The 17240-nt window shown below is 33.9% G+C and overlaps 1 protein-coding gene across 16 annotated transcripts in view; it reads right to left on the reverse strand.

Annotated features, from left to right (window-relative positions):
- SLTM (SAFB like transcription modulator) overlaps positions 1-17240 on the reverse strand; it is a 98630-nt gene that overhangs the window by 70032 nt on the left and 11358 nt on the right. For 2 of the 16 annotated variants that reach the window (XM_077881261.1, XM_077881257.1), the window contains exons 3-8: positions 16028-16113; positions 13444-13644; positions 12503-12550; positions 4151-4178; positions 2343-2811; positions 1677-1726 (exon numbers count right to left, since the gene is read on the reverse strand). In XM_077881261.1, the coding sequence (XP_077737387.1) occupies positions 1677-1726; positions 2343-2811; positions 4151-4178; positions 12503-12550; positions 13444-13644; positions 16028-16113 (882 nt within the window). The remainder of the gene's footprint in view (positions 1-1676; positions 1727-2342; positions 2812-4150; positions 4179-12502; positions 12551-13443; positions 13645-16027; positions 16114-17240) is intronic. The other 14 variants (XM_077881258.1, XM_077881264.1, XM_077881260.1 and 11 more) reach the window with 13 other exon arrangements.

The following is a 17240-nucleotide window of genomic DNA, read 5'->3' on the forward strand; positions in this document are numbered from 1 at the left end:
ACCCACATCTGTTCTGGGCTTTAGATTCTGAGAAACTAGGAGGGCAAGAGGGAACAGTCCAAACAAGGGATAAACTATTTCCAAGAATTTGAACTTTTAATAACAAAGACTAACCAACAGCTCATCCCCATTCTCTAGTAGAGAAAAAATAAAAAAGAAATTATATGCAGCTAAATAACTCTGGATATAATAAAAACAATCTTCTAAAATCAATTATAAGAATAAAACCAGAAACCTCGAAATCCTGTAGAACAGATAAATATAAAATTATATGATTATTTTTGTACTACTTCCATACACAAATTACGGTTTCATACACAGTCACCCTCCTAGTGCTTTTCCTCAAACATGCTGTTATAAAAGGGGAGCTTGCATTCATTCGACTTTACTTGGAAAATAATTGTTAACCCACTTTAAGAAAAACAGTATGTAATAATTAAAAGTAACAATTTTTGTAACTGCAGGTTATTCTATGTAGAAGGGGTTAAAAATTTCAATGCTCTAGAATAGAACATGCCACAAGTTTTAGTTGAAAAATGCATTTATCAAGAGATCGACTTTATTTTATGAAATGCTAATAAAAAGTACATATATCTTTTTTATGTTACCAGTAACATCTAGGCCCAGGTACTTCTCTTACAGAAAAAAAAAAAAAAAAAAAAAAAAACCTTTTTAGTTAATAGAAAAAAGTTACCATTTAATCAAGACCACTAAGCTTCTAAATTTAAAGGGTAACATTTAATAAAGTTATTATATCTTGTCCATTAACCAAAACTGTAAGGGATCTAAGTATTGCAATTAATTGTAAATTAGTAAATCAATCACTAAAATTTCCAACTATGAAAACATACTAACAAAATACACTAAATTAACCATAAAACAGATTAACATTCACTATAGAGGCATTTAGGACTTTGCAGTACCTGAACGGTATTATTTTTCCCTTAAAATGCTTTTTTAGAAAATAATAAATGTTTTTCAAGTAGATGGCATATGTACAAGAGGAGATTATAGTGCACAGCCATGAGATAACCAGACATCCCAATAACATATATTGCATCTTTACGCTACAAGAAATTAAAATAAAACTAATTTCCTACACAAGACTCTGATCAATCTAAAACAAGTCAAATTAAGAAGTAAATCTTAAAAAAAAAGAAGTAAATCTTCAAGAATCAAAATTCTGTAAACTATGTTAATAGAAGTATGCCCTTGTTTAAACAACGAAAAAAAAAAAACATGTTAGAGACTGATTTTCTTTTAAATACTAAACTCCACAAATATAGGCAAATATTATTTACAGTACATTTCCTACAGGGAAAAAGTGCTAACGTGTAAACGTTATAAGTGACTACAATTAAAGATAAAATACTTCTAAAATTATAATGTAAGAAAATGTATGTATTGTATTAACATATAATAGTTGCTTAGAACACAATGTGAAATACACATACTTTTAGCATACTCATACCAGTTTACAGATTAAAGTGTTATGCTTCTATCACACCGAGTGTTGCAGAAATCTGTATAACTCAATAATTTACACAAAGGCCCACCCAAAATTTTCAGTATGGTCATTTTTAATGACTAAAGATCAAAGGAAACCCCAAGCAATTTTTACTCTTTAATGAAAATATGCAATTTACCACTGAAACAAATACGAAAAAATCCATTACCTTTGTCATCTTTGGATGATGTCTTGCTGTCTTTAGATTCCTTTGAAGAGCTAAAGAGGCAAATCACCAGAAGAAAATTGAAAACAAAAACAAAACAAAACAAAACAAAAACCAAACAGCTTGACATTGACTGTATTTCCAACTAGTACTATTTGTACAAGTTAACAATTCCAAAGGCCTAGATTAGGTTATTTGAACAAATGATTCCCTTAGGATTCTTGCACTGATTTTCCCCAAGATGCCTGAAGATCTAGATTTTCTGACAATTCTATTCAGTGGATATATGGCCATCTTCTCCAGATTTCAGGACTGGGACTTGACTTCATTTTGTGTTCTTAGGACTGATAGTTGTTCATTAACCATCATCACAAGGATTTTTAAAAATAAAACACAAAAAAATTGTCAATTTGAAAAAGAAAAACAAAAAACAACAAAAAAAAAACCAAATATATGCTGACAATTCGACAATGCAATCAGTAGGACACACTGCATATTACGAAGATCTTGAAATTTTTTTAAAAGTAACTTATGACGGTCAAAAATATTATAGGCAGGATCATAAGTACTAATTACTGTACATGGTCTTGAAGCCACCCCCTTAATGTAGAGTGATCTTATTGAATGCTGGAATTCAGTATCGTAAAGAACTGACATAGAAAAACAAACCTCTTTGCTTGACCAGAGGCCCCAGTAGACGAGGGCCCTTTCTTCAAAGTATCCTTTTCTTTGTCTCCAGATTCTGCTTTCTTAGAACTTTCTCTGGCTTCCTTCTCGACAGGATCACCCTTCACGCAGTCTTCCTTCTTACCATCTTTATGGTTCGCATTCATCTCATAATCCTTGCTTTCCTTCTCCGGGCTCTGTGCAATGGCGTCCTGCCCATCTTTTGGCTTACTTGCTTCAGAATCTGTAATTTTCACATTTTTACCTGTTTCTAGGAGGTCATCACCATCAAAATCCAGAGTGATGGCATCTTCAGCCTGGATTGTGACCGAGATGTTGTCATCCTCAGCTTCTTTCACAGGCGCATTAGCTTCCATCTCTTCATGAGCTGTGTGATCAGCCTCAGCTAGGTTCCCTTCTGAAGGAAGAGGTTTAGATACTTCTTGTGTACCATCACCAGAACCTGCTATATCTAAGAGGATTTAACAGGAATAAATATGGCAAAACAAGAAGTTTAAACAATTTCATATTCATAAGCTAGAATAGGACCTAGAAAATATAAAGCCAGTTATTAGCACTGATGGAAGGTTAGGGGGAAAAAAAAACACAAGGGTATTAACTAACATAAACAATCCTTTACCCAGGATCACTTATTCTTCATGGAAAAAAATGATCTCTACATACAAATACCAAACAACAAAAGTGAGGAAATGGTTCCATCCTGAGGATACCAGCTCTTCGTTTGTGGTTGTAAGTTAATGGCATATGGAAGATTTTTTTCTCTCCACGAGATAGTGACAAACGTGCAGATTTGTTATTCAATGTTCGAATCATCTTGGGTTTAACCCTTGTGACCTTCAGAACTCCCATGGTGACATCTTGAAAGGTCACAGTCTGAGGATATCAATCAGTCTTCAAAGTTTTTCAGGGCCTCATCTTTTTCACTCTTCTTATTCAATTCTTGGGTAGTCCAGAATTGTATGGAAAACTGCTACAGAAGGTTCCAAAGAAGGCCTACTCCATAACGTTCAGGAAATTGGCTATTTCCAGTCTTCGTCCTGTCCAGTCAGTCCGGCAATTACCATTTTCAAAGATGTCTTGCGTTCCCCCAAAATGGAAAGGCTTCGGGCATGTGAGATTTGCAGTCAGTAGCTTTACTTCATCATCGTTTTTGGGTTTTTTATTCTGCCTTGCTTAGTACCCTGTTCCATGTCCTTTCTAGTCCAAAGGAGGATCCTTTGACTTCCATTCAAGAACTCTTCCGTAACCTCGTACTGATCAATGCATTACTACTGATGTCCCTGTAATTGTATTGAATGAGACAGTTCTCCTAAACTATGAAAACTGTCGGAAGGCTGTATGAAAGTTTCTCTATGCAGCAAACAAAAAGTCAGTCTCCTGGTCACCCATTTTTAGGAATGGTTGTACAATTAAGTATTCGTCACACTCTAGGATTCCAATAAGCACGTATGAGTTACTGCAGTGCCAGTCTTAAGGACATTATCAACTTACCGTATGCTAGAAGTTATTTTAAAACATAAAATTAAAATTGGGTTAAAAAAAATATGGCAATGTCCACTACAGTAACTGATATGTACCATTAAGTTAGAACATATCTTAAATGTTAAAAAGAAAATTAAAACCAATTGAAAAACAAAATCAAGATGCTAACTTAATTCACTAAATTGATAAATTTGAAAATAAAATTCATTTCAAAAATAAGATTTCAAATAAGAATGTTTTATTTTCATATAATTTACTATTTTTCTAAATGTCAGCAATTTTTAAAATCTACTTGGCATCAAACATACCTTTCTCATTTTCTTCTTCCTCACCATCCTGAAATTCAAAGAATAATCAAATGTAAAATGAATTCACTTAAAACTAGATTTTAGTAATAGCACAAAAATCAGTCAAGGTAAACTGATATATAATTTAATAATATTAATCAGGGACACCTATCACTAACAAATACAGGATATGCCCATCAGAACATGAGCCCATTGAGAGAAACGTGGCACATGGCTAGTGGATGTGGTTTAAGACAAAACAGATAAATCTATAGTAACTAAATCAACAATAAACTGAATTAGTTTCAGTATTCAAAATTAGTTTATATAATCTAAATCTTACATCAAAGAGTTGCCAAAAGATTGACCTGATTACCTTATGTGAGTCAGTTCAAAAGCACTTTTAGGGGGTACTATTCAAAATAATACCAGAAAGTATAATGTGAAGACATATATTTTCAAGGGCTTAAACGCATTTTAATAAAACAAACAAACAAAAACCCTTTCTAGGCATCACAGAAGAAGGGTGCCTGCAAGAGTAGTTATTTTCAAATTATTCTTTCCTATTTTCTGTTAAAAATGAATTTATAACAGTCACATATACCCTAGTGGTCAGACTCTTTAAAAATGGTATTTGCACAATAGGTAACCAAAATAGTAACTCACACTGTTTTAAAAATATGACTGATTTTAATTTTAAAATATATGATCTCTTCACTTAATCTAAAATTAGGCATGTGCTAGCCTGAAAACAGAAATATTGCAAAGGAATTTTCCCTTTCTTCTAACCATCAAATGCTGAAAAAAAAAAAAAAAAACCTGAAAGTAGTCTAAGTCACATCAAGAAAAGAAATCAATTTCCCCAAATTAAAGATCCTAACAAGCAAATATTCATTTAATCTCAGTAAAGGAAAAAAAGGAATGTTTTAATTTATAACTCAAAATAAAAGCTGAGTAGAAGGAGGTCATTTTCAGTCAAGGTGGTATGAAGCTACCACATACAAAGCCTTAGAGTGGTAGTTCTCAAACTCTGAGTCTGTATCAGAATCCCTGCCTCGGAGTGACAGCCTAATAGTGAAAGGCTTTAAAAACTGAACCATAAACAAAACTTTAAATGAAATATTTATTTTATAACACAACTTTGGATTCCAGAAAAGTATGCATTCTTTAAAAATGTCAAATATTTTACCATATGCTCAAAATTATAGCTGACAACAGCCATATTTCTAATGAATCATTTTAAAGGATTTTTCAACTTTAAGCTAATATTAAGTGCCCCAAATTAGGAAATCCCCAATTGTTTTACACACTAAATATGAAAGAAACTAAAAACACAGAAACAACTAAGCCACAAGCTTAGGAAGTAAAAAAGTCCAAAAACAAGTAGATTATTGATTGATAGCGAAGTAAATCCTATTATCATGTAAATCCATTATATTATGCTCTAATAATCTCTCTATTGTCAGTCTGTCCAACCAGAGTGTAGTTTTAGTCATTGTTTCTAATCTGCAACATGTGGAAAGAAAAGAAAAATGCTTTCACTTGAGTGGAGGCGATGGCAGCAAAAGAAGGATGAACTGTTGATTTATCTCTTTCTTCCAAATTCTTTTAGTTTAGTAATTTGCCTTGGGGGGGGGGGGTAAACAAATGGGAATATCTTAACTTTCACAGGAGAACAAATGAACTTAAAGAGTGCAAGTTGCCTCTTTACCTACCAACAGCACACTACTTCCCAGTTACTCTTTTAGAGATGTGTTACTGATAGATTCAAGAAAAAAATGGTCAAATTATGTTTTAAAAAGTAAAAAAACAATTAAATACTGTGATGTAAAAACCAAAATCCTATCTGCTATAGTTTACCAATTAGAAATGTTATTTCTCATGCTAAAATCACTGGGTAAGGTTGGCCTTACTTTGCTGAGGAGCTTTTAGATATTAATCCTAATTACTCAACATGTCTTCTGAAGGGGCTGAGAACATTAGTTTCTCAATTTAGATGTAACACTAGCTTTACTCCATATACTTAAATGCCCCTGGAAGCGTCTGAGCCAGCTTCTTTCTGGAAAATGAAACCGACTACAATGGGGGTGAAGCACAAAAACAACAAGGGTTGGTAGAAAAGATGAGCCCCACACATCAGTGCACGTTTTGCTGTGTAGTATGTGCAGTAAACAAAGCACCACTAGAGTCAAATCAAAAGCCCAAAGTATGAGCCTAAAAATCCTTATAATAAGGAAACAAATGAAGACAATGAAAAAGTTTTCCTGTCTAAATGATACATACAATATGCACCCTTATCTGAAAATAGTTTCCCTCCACTGAAAACAGATTTTTTTCAGAATGAGAAACATAATAAAGAAGTAACAACAATGTAAAGCATCCTCTTTGAGGAACTACTTTGTGAGTTCATCTTGAAAAAAAAGTAACAGTTCACAAATGAAAATGAAGCAAATGCTCTGTAAGGTAGGAACTCATGTTGTTTATCTTTGTAGTGGGATCTACAACCCTTAATCAAATGCCAAAAATCATATATGAAGCTTCTCTATTTTTATTTCATCCTAAGAAATTGTAATAAGGACAAAGATGAATGAAGGACTTTTCCAGTTAATAAAGTGCTTACATAAACCTATACACAAACACACACAAATTTGTGTATATAAATATACATAGAGTGTGTATGTGGGTGCACACACACATTCACTCCACCTCCCTCCCTCCCCGAGGTTAATCTTGTGATACATATACACATGCTACATAAGAAGACCTCTTCTGGGGGATCCCTGGGTGGCTCAGCGGTTTGGCATCTGCCTTCCACCCAGGGCATGATCCTGTAGTCCCGGGATCAAGTCCCACATTGGGCTCCTTGCATGGAGCCTGCTTCTCCCTCTGCCTATATCTCTGCCTCTCTCTCTCTGTGTCTCTCATGAATAAATAAATAAAATCTTTAAAGAAAAAAAAAAAAAAAGAGGAAGACCTCTTCTGGAAAGCCTCCTTTCTTCTGACTTGTATGTAAACACTATATTCAGCCTGATTTAAAATAAACTTTTGGGACGCCTGGGTGGTTCAGCAGTTGAGTGTCTGCCTTCGGCCCAGGGTGTGATCCTGGAGTCCTGGGATTGAGTCCCATATGGCTCCCTGCATGGAGCCTGCTTCTCTTTCTCTGCCTATGTCTCTGCCTCTTTCTCTCTAGGTCTCTCATGAATAAATAAAATCTTTTTTTTAAAAATCTTTAAAAAATAAAATAAAATAAACTTTCAATAACCTTAAATCACCAACTGCCTGTTATCTATCTGGCAATATACTAAAGATTGTAGGAAATACAAAATACCTGGCACATGATAAGTACTCAATAAGTATTTGTTGAATGAATTTACTGAGTAAGTGTGGTATGAGACACTACTATTTTTAGGTAGAGGGAATGAACTAACTGCTCATTCCCATGTATGTCACGGGCTTAACAGCAGCACTGTGTAAATACAATGGAATTCAGAAAACATTTAGTAGTGTGCAGTTATTTAGTGAAAAGAATACCAAACTACGCATCAGAAGACCTGGGTATTTATCCTATCTTTACTACTGAGACAGTTTTACTCTGTGGTATTGTTATCTATCTAGCTGAATTTTACCCATAAAATAGAGATAACATGTGATCTAAATAGAATATAAATAATTAAATAAGATAACGGAGGGCAGCCCCGGGTGGCTCAGCAGTTTAGTGCCGCCTTCAGCCCAGGGCGTGATCCTGGAGACCCGAGATCGAGTCCCACATCAGGTTCCCTGCACAGAGCCTGCTTCTCCCTCTGCCTGTGTCTGCCTCTCTCTCTCTCTCTCTCTGTCTCTCATGAATAAATAAAATCTTTAAAAATAAATAAATAAATAAGATAACGGATGTAAAAAGTTCTCTGTAAACAGTAAAACACTACATAAGAGATATTAGAAAAAGTTTTGTTGGGACGCCTGGGTGGCTCAGTGGTTGAGCATCTGCCTTCAGCTCAGGGAGTGATCCCATACTCCCAGGATCGAGTCCCACATTGGGCTTCCTGCGAGGAGCCTGCTTCTCCCTCTATGTCTCTGCCTCTCTCTGTGTCTCTCATGAAAAAATAATCTTAAAAAAAAAAAAAAAGAAAAGAAAAAGTTTTGTTGCGGAGATACAGATAAATCTGGCTTTAGAGGTACACAACACAGACTTCATATAACAAAAAACAGGCATCAAATTATGAAATATTAAGGGCAAAGGCAAATTGAAAAAGGAATATACATGGAAGACTGAAGAGATTGAGACTAGAGGAAATTTTTAAGAATTAAAGCATTTGCATACATACACATTTTTGAGAAAAATTTCCTGAAAATCCTCAAGTAACTGGTATCTTAAACCTAATAATATAATATCACAAATAACCAGACTGCACATATACTAAGTGCCAGGATCTATGATTAATCCTAACATCAATCCAGCAGGTAGGAATTATAATGCTCATTTTACAGACATAGAAACTGACTAAGAGAATCTGCCCAAAGTCATAATATTATTAGTAAGTAATAGAAGCAGAAGTTGAGTCAAATTTTAATATAACAGAGACTAATGCTTAAAGGTCAAATATTTAATATCCAAGCAAGCCTGAAAACTGGCTTTAAATACATGCCTATACAAATACATTGCCTATTTGCTTGTATCTTTAAAAGCAAGTAATAGAAGGAAATATCTTGAATTTTATTTGACTTTTAAGATTTTTTTAAAATTTGAGACAGAGAGAGAACATGGAAGGTGGGGGTAAGAGGGAGAGGAAGAATGAGAAGCAAATTCCCCATTGAGCAGGAAGCCCAATGCAGGCTGGACCCCAGAACACTAGGATCATGACCTGAGTGGAAGGCAGATGCTTCACTGACTGAGCCACTCAGATACCCCAGTATCATGAATTTTAAAAGTTTACCAATAAGGGGATGCATGATGGGGACTTCTTTGGATGTATTTTTCTCATAGCTTTAATTTTGAAACCATGTAAATATTGTAAATAATTATAAAATTAGATGAAATTTTCTACCTATTTTGAATTATATACTCACAAAAGTTACAGATTCCATTTTTTTAAAGCAAGACCTTAATTATTGAAAATAAAATGAAACAAGTCAACCTAAATATGTATGAATTGGCAGTATAACCATGTAGGGCAGAACTAGTCTAATAATGCAGTAATTTGTTCATTCCTAGAAGTGTACATCTTTAGGACAGATATAATGTGTGTGGGGGGGATCTTAAATTATTTTCAGTCATCTTTTTGGTAGTGGTGTTGGTATTACATTTCTATGACTGTTGTATGTGTACCGTAAGACAAAGAACATAAGATTAACTTAGAAGTATCCTTATGACCTCAAACTCTATTTAACTTAAAAGCAAAAACAAACCAAAAACCACACATTCACTAGCGCTGTACCTAGAAAACATGAAAACCCAGCAGCAATGAACACCCTTACCACCAAGACTATATTCTTGCAAACCATTTACTATTAAAAGGAAACAATGGCTAATTAGGTCTAAAGCAGAAAAAAAGAACATCATTACATACCAGAAAGCAGGGAAGCAAAGACTACTAGGATCATGTTGAAAAGAAGAGACCCTCATAAACTACAGATGGGACAATTTGAACATTAAACAACGATAACTACAATGGACTGAAAAACATTAAATATATTTAAATCCATGAATGTAAAATGAAACTGAGAAAAAAGGAAAAATAAGAAACTTATTAGTCACTGTTAAAGGTGGTAATGAACCAGCTCATTATTCTGAAAACTGGTAAACAAAAGGAAAAGCATCAAGCATAAATATATATGCTGGTTTTCCTCTGTAAATGGTTTCACTGAATAACCAAATAGTAAATGATATTTCTATTTTTTAGGATTGTTCCAGCTAATGAATAAGAAAGAAATGACAGGATTAGAATATCACTGTTTTGATCCAAGGGGTATGGATCATCAATGACGGGTACCATAATTAAGAAGATATACCCAGACATTATGTGCATCCAAACAGAAGAACACAACAAAATTTATGAAGTAGTTGGTGTGTTGGAGTGGGGGTGGGGTGCCCTGAATTAGACAGCAAGCCTCTCAATCCCATAACTTAATTTACTAATTTACACAGAATAGTGTAAACAAGCAAACATATTGAATGACTCCACAGAAATGTAATGAGCAAAATCTAGACTCTGGAAACCCTAACAAGTAAGGATGGGCAAACTATGCAAGATGCCTCCTTTTGTAAATATTTTTACTGAAACAGCCATATCCATTCACATTTATCTACTGTCTGTGGCTGCTTTTACACAACAATGGCAGAGCTGAATAGTTATAACATAGACCATATGGTCCACAACAGCTAAAATATTTTCTACCTAGTCCCATTAAGAAAACCTCTGCCAACCACCCTTGGTCTACAGAATATGCAACTCAATTTCTTCAACAAATAAAATAGTGAAGGAAAAAGACATCTAATAAACATTTCAATCAATCACAATGGGTTCATCTTATTTGTAACTGGACTCAAACAAAACTTGGAAAAACAAAAAACAAAACAAAAACTATACACAATTGAACATCTGAATATGAACTGTATTTAATGATACTAAAAATCTTATATTAGAATAATATAAAAATAAAAGTTTTTTAGAGATACATAATGAAATTTTTAAAGCAAAATATGATGTGCAAGATTTGTTTCAATTATGCAGAAAGCGAAGTGAATGGAGCTATAAATGAGACAAGACTGTCCACGAGTTGTACCAGTTAAAGCTGGATAACGGTTACATTCTAGTATTACTTAATGCCCATACTAAGACAATATATTCACTTAGCATGTTTAGAAGTATTAGAATATGATGAAACATAGATACCTAGAGATGTTCTACTCTACATTATTTAGAAAGAGAAAAAAGGTCATTTTACTCAAAGGAAACTTCTCTGAAGATGTAACCTCCCATCTTTTGATACAATAAGGTAATACCTGCCCTTGATGAGAAATAAATAACTATTCTTTCATTATCAGGATAGAAGGGGAACAAGGCCATCTTCAGGCCATAAAAATTTGTGAAAATTATAAAAAAGCATCCATTCCTTAAGATACTTTACCTCCATCTGTTAAATTTTTATAAAAACACATAGTTTACTATATGAATGGAAACACTTAGATATGATTAATGCCTTTACACAACTCACAACCTGCACAACTTAGGAGTGGCCCTTAGTGGAAATTAACAAGGAGCTGCTAAAGAATATGAAGAGCTCAACTCTACCTTTTTGCAAATTAGTAATGTAGAAAAGGTACCCACTGCCCAATTTGAGAATTTTCCTTACCTATTCTTTATCACTCAGAAATGAACTTATTTGTAGCTAGTACAGTGAACAAATCTAGTCCTAACATTTCTTTCCTGAATATTCTAAATAATCAAGACACATTTCTCCTAGAAATGCAGTTTCTCCCCCACTGCAACAAATGCAGAGTCAAGATACAGCCTCACCAGCAATTGTGGCTCACCATCATTTCAAAGGCAAGAAAGCTGCAGGAAAGAAGGCATGCGTGACCAGAGGCAATCAGCTAAGCAGTCCACGAGTATGAGCCCCACTATATACTCTTCCAGCAAATATTAACTAAGAAAATAACAGACCTGATCACTATTTTTTCTAAATGTGGTAAACAGAGGAAACTCCTATCTCTACTTCAAAGCATACTATTTAAAGAAGGTACATAAACAAGGGCTTCTTGAGTATAGATTTGAAAAAAACAAGACAAAGGATAAGCTAAAAAAACACTGTAGCAATTGAGCAATATAAATGTGGTTTATAACCCCTATAAGCCATACTTTAAAATGTACATTATGTAGATCACAACACGCAAAAGAAGAGCAATCCGCTTCTACACACACATACACACACACACACACCCGAGTAAATCTCTAGAACAGAGATTTTTATCATTTTTAAACTATGCCCATCATAGGGCAAAATCTTAAAGCTTGAAAAGGATATTAGTACTTTTAAATGATTACTTCATAACAAAGTATCAGAAAAGAAAATCAAGGCGAGTGTAGACTTCTCAAAGGACTGGTAACCACTTTTTTTTTTTTAACAGGAAGGATAAACTACTTTTATTTTCACTCTGAAAATGGTAGGAACCTTGTTATAATACCTTCCAATTACATTTGTAGCAACAGAAATTTCAGCTGCCAATTTTAAGTATTTCATATATACCACATAAATAATTCAGTATTAAGTTTAAGGTAGTTTTATGAATTAGAAGATTATGAAGTCAAAATAAGATTCCTTTTCCAAGCCCTTCCACCCACAATATCATATTCATAGGACTAAATATAAACTTACTTGGGCTGTTAGAAAGGTATCATCTTCACCTTCTTGAGCTTCAATTTCCTAAGTAAAAGGGTATACAATAGCTTTGCTTTACAAAATATCTGGGTAACATGAGAATGCTTTTATGCTATACCTAATTATCACTTGTCTTGTGTTCTGTTCTGTACAGTGTCTATGATACCATGGCTACTAAGTCAATGCTTAATAATGCAGACTGTATATTTTATGCCAACATAAAAATAGTCACATTGATAGAGAATTAGAAAAATCTCTTGTGCCCTTCATCTATTAAGCTAGGTAGAATGGAAGTATTCTAAAGCATGAATATTAACAGTACAGACTCCCTAATCCATTGGTTTTCTTAAGACATACTAATAAATTTCAAAGCAGGACAAATGGTTTATTTCAATATAAGAAAATATTTTTAAAATTATATACCTTTAAATTAAACTCCTAAATAATTCTCTACCCTTGATAATAACCAAAGAAATGCAAGTTAATCCTTTATATCTACTGAAGTAGCAACATATAAAAAGCTACTGTCCAGTATTCTTGACAAGATCAGAGTGAACTGATACACTCACCCACAGTGGGGTAGAAAACAACTTAAATGTAAATGTCCCAAAATAAAAGAAGTGGCTATTCCACACATAGCAATCAGTCTAGTAAGTTACAGCATAAGACACCCATTATGAAGTTATTATGGTATGTTATATGAAAACACTGTATAGAACAAATAGCAACTAAAGGTATGATATGTAAAAATATATACAAATGTGGAAGGTAATAAGCAAAAATTTTAAAGCTAGTAAGATTCCAAGTGATTTATAAATAACTTCAAAAATATATTTTTTGAAAATTCTGAGACTTCCACATTGAACTAAAATAAACTACTTTTTATTATTTATTACTTAATTTATCTGTGTCACATTTAAAAAAAACTGGCTAAAGACCTGACTTTCGGTGTCCTCTTTTTCTATATCTTCTTCTATTGCTTCTGCCTCTATTAATTCATGAGTTCTCTTGTTCTCTTCTGCAGAAAGTAACTCCTTGGAATGTACATTTTCTTCTTCATTTTCACCAAATTCTTCAGAGTCCTTTAGTTCGTCATTTCCATCTTGTTCATGTGCCTCTTGATTCTCCAATTCACAGTCCTTTTAATGGTAAGAAAATTTGGTACAACTAGAGGCAAAGTAGTGTAGGCTATCCACCAAACGTTTTTGGTAATTTACATGTCTATATGTTTTAAATTTTACCATATCTTGACAGTATTCCCAAAGTCAAAGTTCAATCATTTGACCTTACATATTAACTATGTCTTTAAAAATAGAGGGAGTCAAATCCCAAAGTCACGGAAATAAGCAAATACACTTAGTGATTTGCTTTGAAATCTATGACTGTGCCATAATCCAGTTAGGCAAGGGAACACAGGTTGGGACTGTCTTGGTGAAGGAATTCCGTTTGCCCTTCAAAGTTTATGGAAACACAGTACTTCAGTGGAAACAAAGTAGCAACCTAATTGCTACTAGTTAGTTTCTTCTTTAACTGCAAAGAAAGGGTCCAAAGCAATGACCATTCTTCCCCTTTCCCGAGTCTTATGGTAAATATAACATATTTAAGAAAAGCCTTCTGGGTTAAAAGGGGAAAAGGGCAGGGGCATGACTATTAATCATTCAGAGTTGAACTGCAGTGAGAAAACAAATTTCTGGGGAGGCAGGCAAAGAAAAGGAATATGATTGTATTGGAATGTGGAGTGCTTAGGATCAGGGCATCTCTGGGACGATAGGTTTAACCAACCTCACCATGTAAGAGTGAGGGAATGGTGGAGATTGAAAATGGAGTAGGTGACTTTAGAACAGTAGTAAATGCAAAAAAAAAAAAAAAAAAAAAAGGAAAGAAAAAGAAAAAGAAACGAAACCAAGGGAGATCACGAGGGAACTTTATCTACTCTTAAGTACCAATCAATTCTGATCACTCTCCTCACTTATAAATGAAAGCAATTGCTATATTATTCACATCTAGGCAATAGGTGATACTCTAATGTATAAATCCCAAAATTACCAATTTTGAGAGACAAGTATGTTCACTTAATTTCTATCAAATACATCACATATGCCGGTACTTCCAAAGTGAAAAAGATAGTAGAAAGAAGAAACTGAAGACTTATTTAAATAGGATTTTTTTTTAAAGTCTTTTGTTCTTCTAGATATTATGACCTGGTTCACTTAATAATAAAACAAAGGTATCCTTTGCAACACATATAAGAGACAATACTATATTATGCTAAATAGAAGTATATCTGTCCTCCTAACATTTCATATGAATATAAGATTTTTATGAAGAGCTGAAAGTTAGACATTTGAAAATTATAGGGTTGTGTTTTTTTGTTTTTTTTGTTTTGTTTTGTTTTACTAAGCCACAATATTTTTCCAGCTAATGGATAATTTTTGCTTAACCATACCCTTGCTAGTGAAGACACCTGGAGAAAATAAGAGCAAAGGAATAAACCTAAAGGAAGATATATCACAAGGATAACAGAATACAGACTGAAGAGTGCTGAAAGGCTCAAATAAAAGCGATTACAGGCATGCAATCATCAATTTTAATGGCTCCCTGGGCAAGTATTTCCTGAAATTATCTGATTTCAGGGTTAAATCTTCAACCACATGTTTCTTTCTGTGTATATGAACCGTCAAAGTATGAAGTGCACTGTGTGGGACATGTGGTACATTCTGTGGTCTGTGTGTGCATGCGTGAGAGGGTAGAGAGCTAAGCAGTAGGATAGATGGCCAGGACAATAGACATAAGCTCACTCCACAGTAGAGCACACAGACACCCAAAGATGTTATGACCATATGGACTAACTGTACACAGAAAATGGAATATATGGGGTATAAATGTACATAATTTAAGAGGAACTGTGCTCATTAAATAATCTCTGCAAGTGCCACACTACTCAGTAAAAAACCCAAAATAACAAAAAAAAACTGTGATTAAAAATTATTCCTAGAACTGCCACAACTCCAGTTAAAACTGTATACTTATTTTTCTGGCTGGTCAGTCTTGATATGCATTCATTTTTAGCCAAAAAAGACCTGGCTTGAATGTGTCTTTAAAGGGCAAAACAAATTTCTTAACTTGCTCTTTACTAAGTAGCAACACATCAGCAATCCTCTCTCTCCATTTGAAAGACTACATTAATCTAAGTTCTGTATATTTTCAAAAGCTAATTGCAATGGGGAGATGAAAAATAAATGATCAATACTCTCATTGCGGTACCTTGTTCAGGAACTAACATATCAACTGTCTTGTCACTGTTCCTCTGGTCCCTATGTCTGATTTCTACTTCAAGGCCTAGACAAATATTATTTTTAGCCCTATGTATCATGTAACTAAAGACAAAGTTATTTATTATAATTCTCAACTACAATGAAATTGACAATGCTACATTAGTCTCTATTTTACCTCCACACTTATTCAAGTGCATGAATTCATCATGCAAAATAAACATCTTAACCTGAGTAATTAACACTTTACCTTGACAAAAGCATCATCTTCCACAGAAGCATCTCCACTCAACTCATCTGCTTCCTGTTTTTTACCTGCGAAAGAAGGAAAATGGGCTAACAACCAATATTTATATTACTTTAAGAGTAAAAAACATTCAGTAGTTTACCCCACAGTATCAATCACTCTCTACTCACAAATCACTGACAAAAATATTGCAAACTGCATATAAACCACCTGCTCATAATTGTCCCAAACAAAAAAGCTTTCTTAAGAATGTCGTGCTGCTTCACTAAAATGAACTGCACAAATAATCCTATTATGAACCCATCATCTTAACTGACTTGAGGTATAAACATATAAAATACATTTTTATTTATGACACTCAAATTCTCTTATCTTCAATTATCCCAGAAGTAGTAGCACCATTCAATGGTGTTTTGTCTATCACCAGATGTGATAGCTAAGTTCAAGACTCATGTGTCCCACAAAGCCATCCCTAAGTGCTACTCTTCAACAAGCTTTCTCTGAAATGAAATTCTCATACTTTAATTTGCATCTTACAATCCATCAGTTGATTATTTATTGCCTTGTACTCTCAAATACAACTCACCATTTAGAAAATTCCTTAAGCACAAGTGACTGCTTTTACCCTTCTATTTCTCCAAAGGCCTAAATATAAATGGTGCTGGGGACTTGACAAAATGACTGATTTAACTGATTTAAGGAAACGAGAAATGACTTCTGACTGAAAACTGCTAATAGCTCCCAGACAGACTACAGGCCTCCCCAACCCAACTTGCATCTTCACACTTTATAAATCAGTGGTTGGGACTTTTAAAATACTTTCCACATTTGAAGAAACATATATTTTCCACAGAGCCAATGTTAAAAGTTTACATTTTTAGGCTACTTCACAAAAACGTACTGAATCACCCATGCATCAGAAATGCTATATAAAAAAACACAGCTGCTAGAACTTTAGTATTTAATTTTTATAATTAATTTATTTTGAAATGTGAATGGATGTTCTTTCCTGAAGCCAACTTATCCATCAACTTTTCCCTTCACCTAAAACTGAACTGCCATGTGCTTATCTCAAGCTTCTGTGACTCCCATGGTAGAGAGTTTAGGTTTAAGGTGGCTATAAAAAATAAAAAGTCAATGTACCTCCCTTTTCTGAGTCTCTTCCACAGCCCCTATCCTCCATGTACTCTCAATTCGAGAACCTTTCCTTGAAGGA

This window comes from Canis aureus, chromosome 32 (genome assembly GCF_053574225.1).
Source record: "Canis aureus isolate CA01 chromosome 32, VMU_Caureus_v.1.0, whole genome shotgun sequence".
In the NCBI taxonomy this organism is placed as follows: Eukaryota; Metazoa; Chordata; class Mammalia; order Carnivora; family Canidae; genus Canis; species Canis aureus.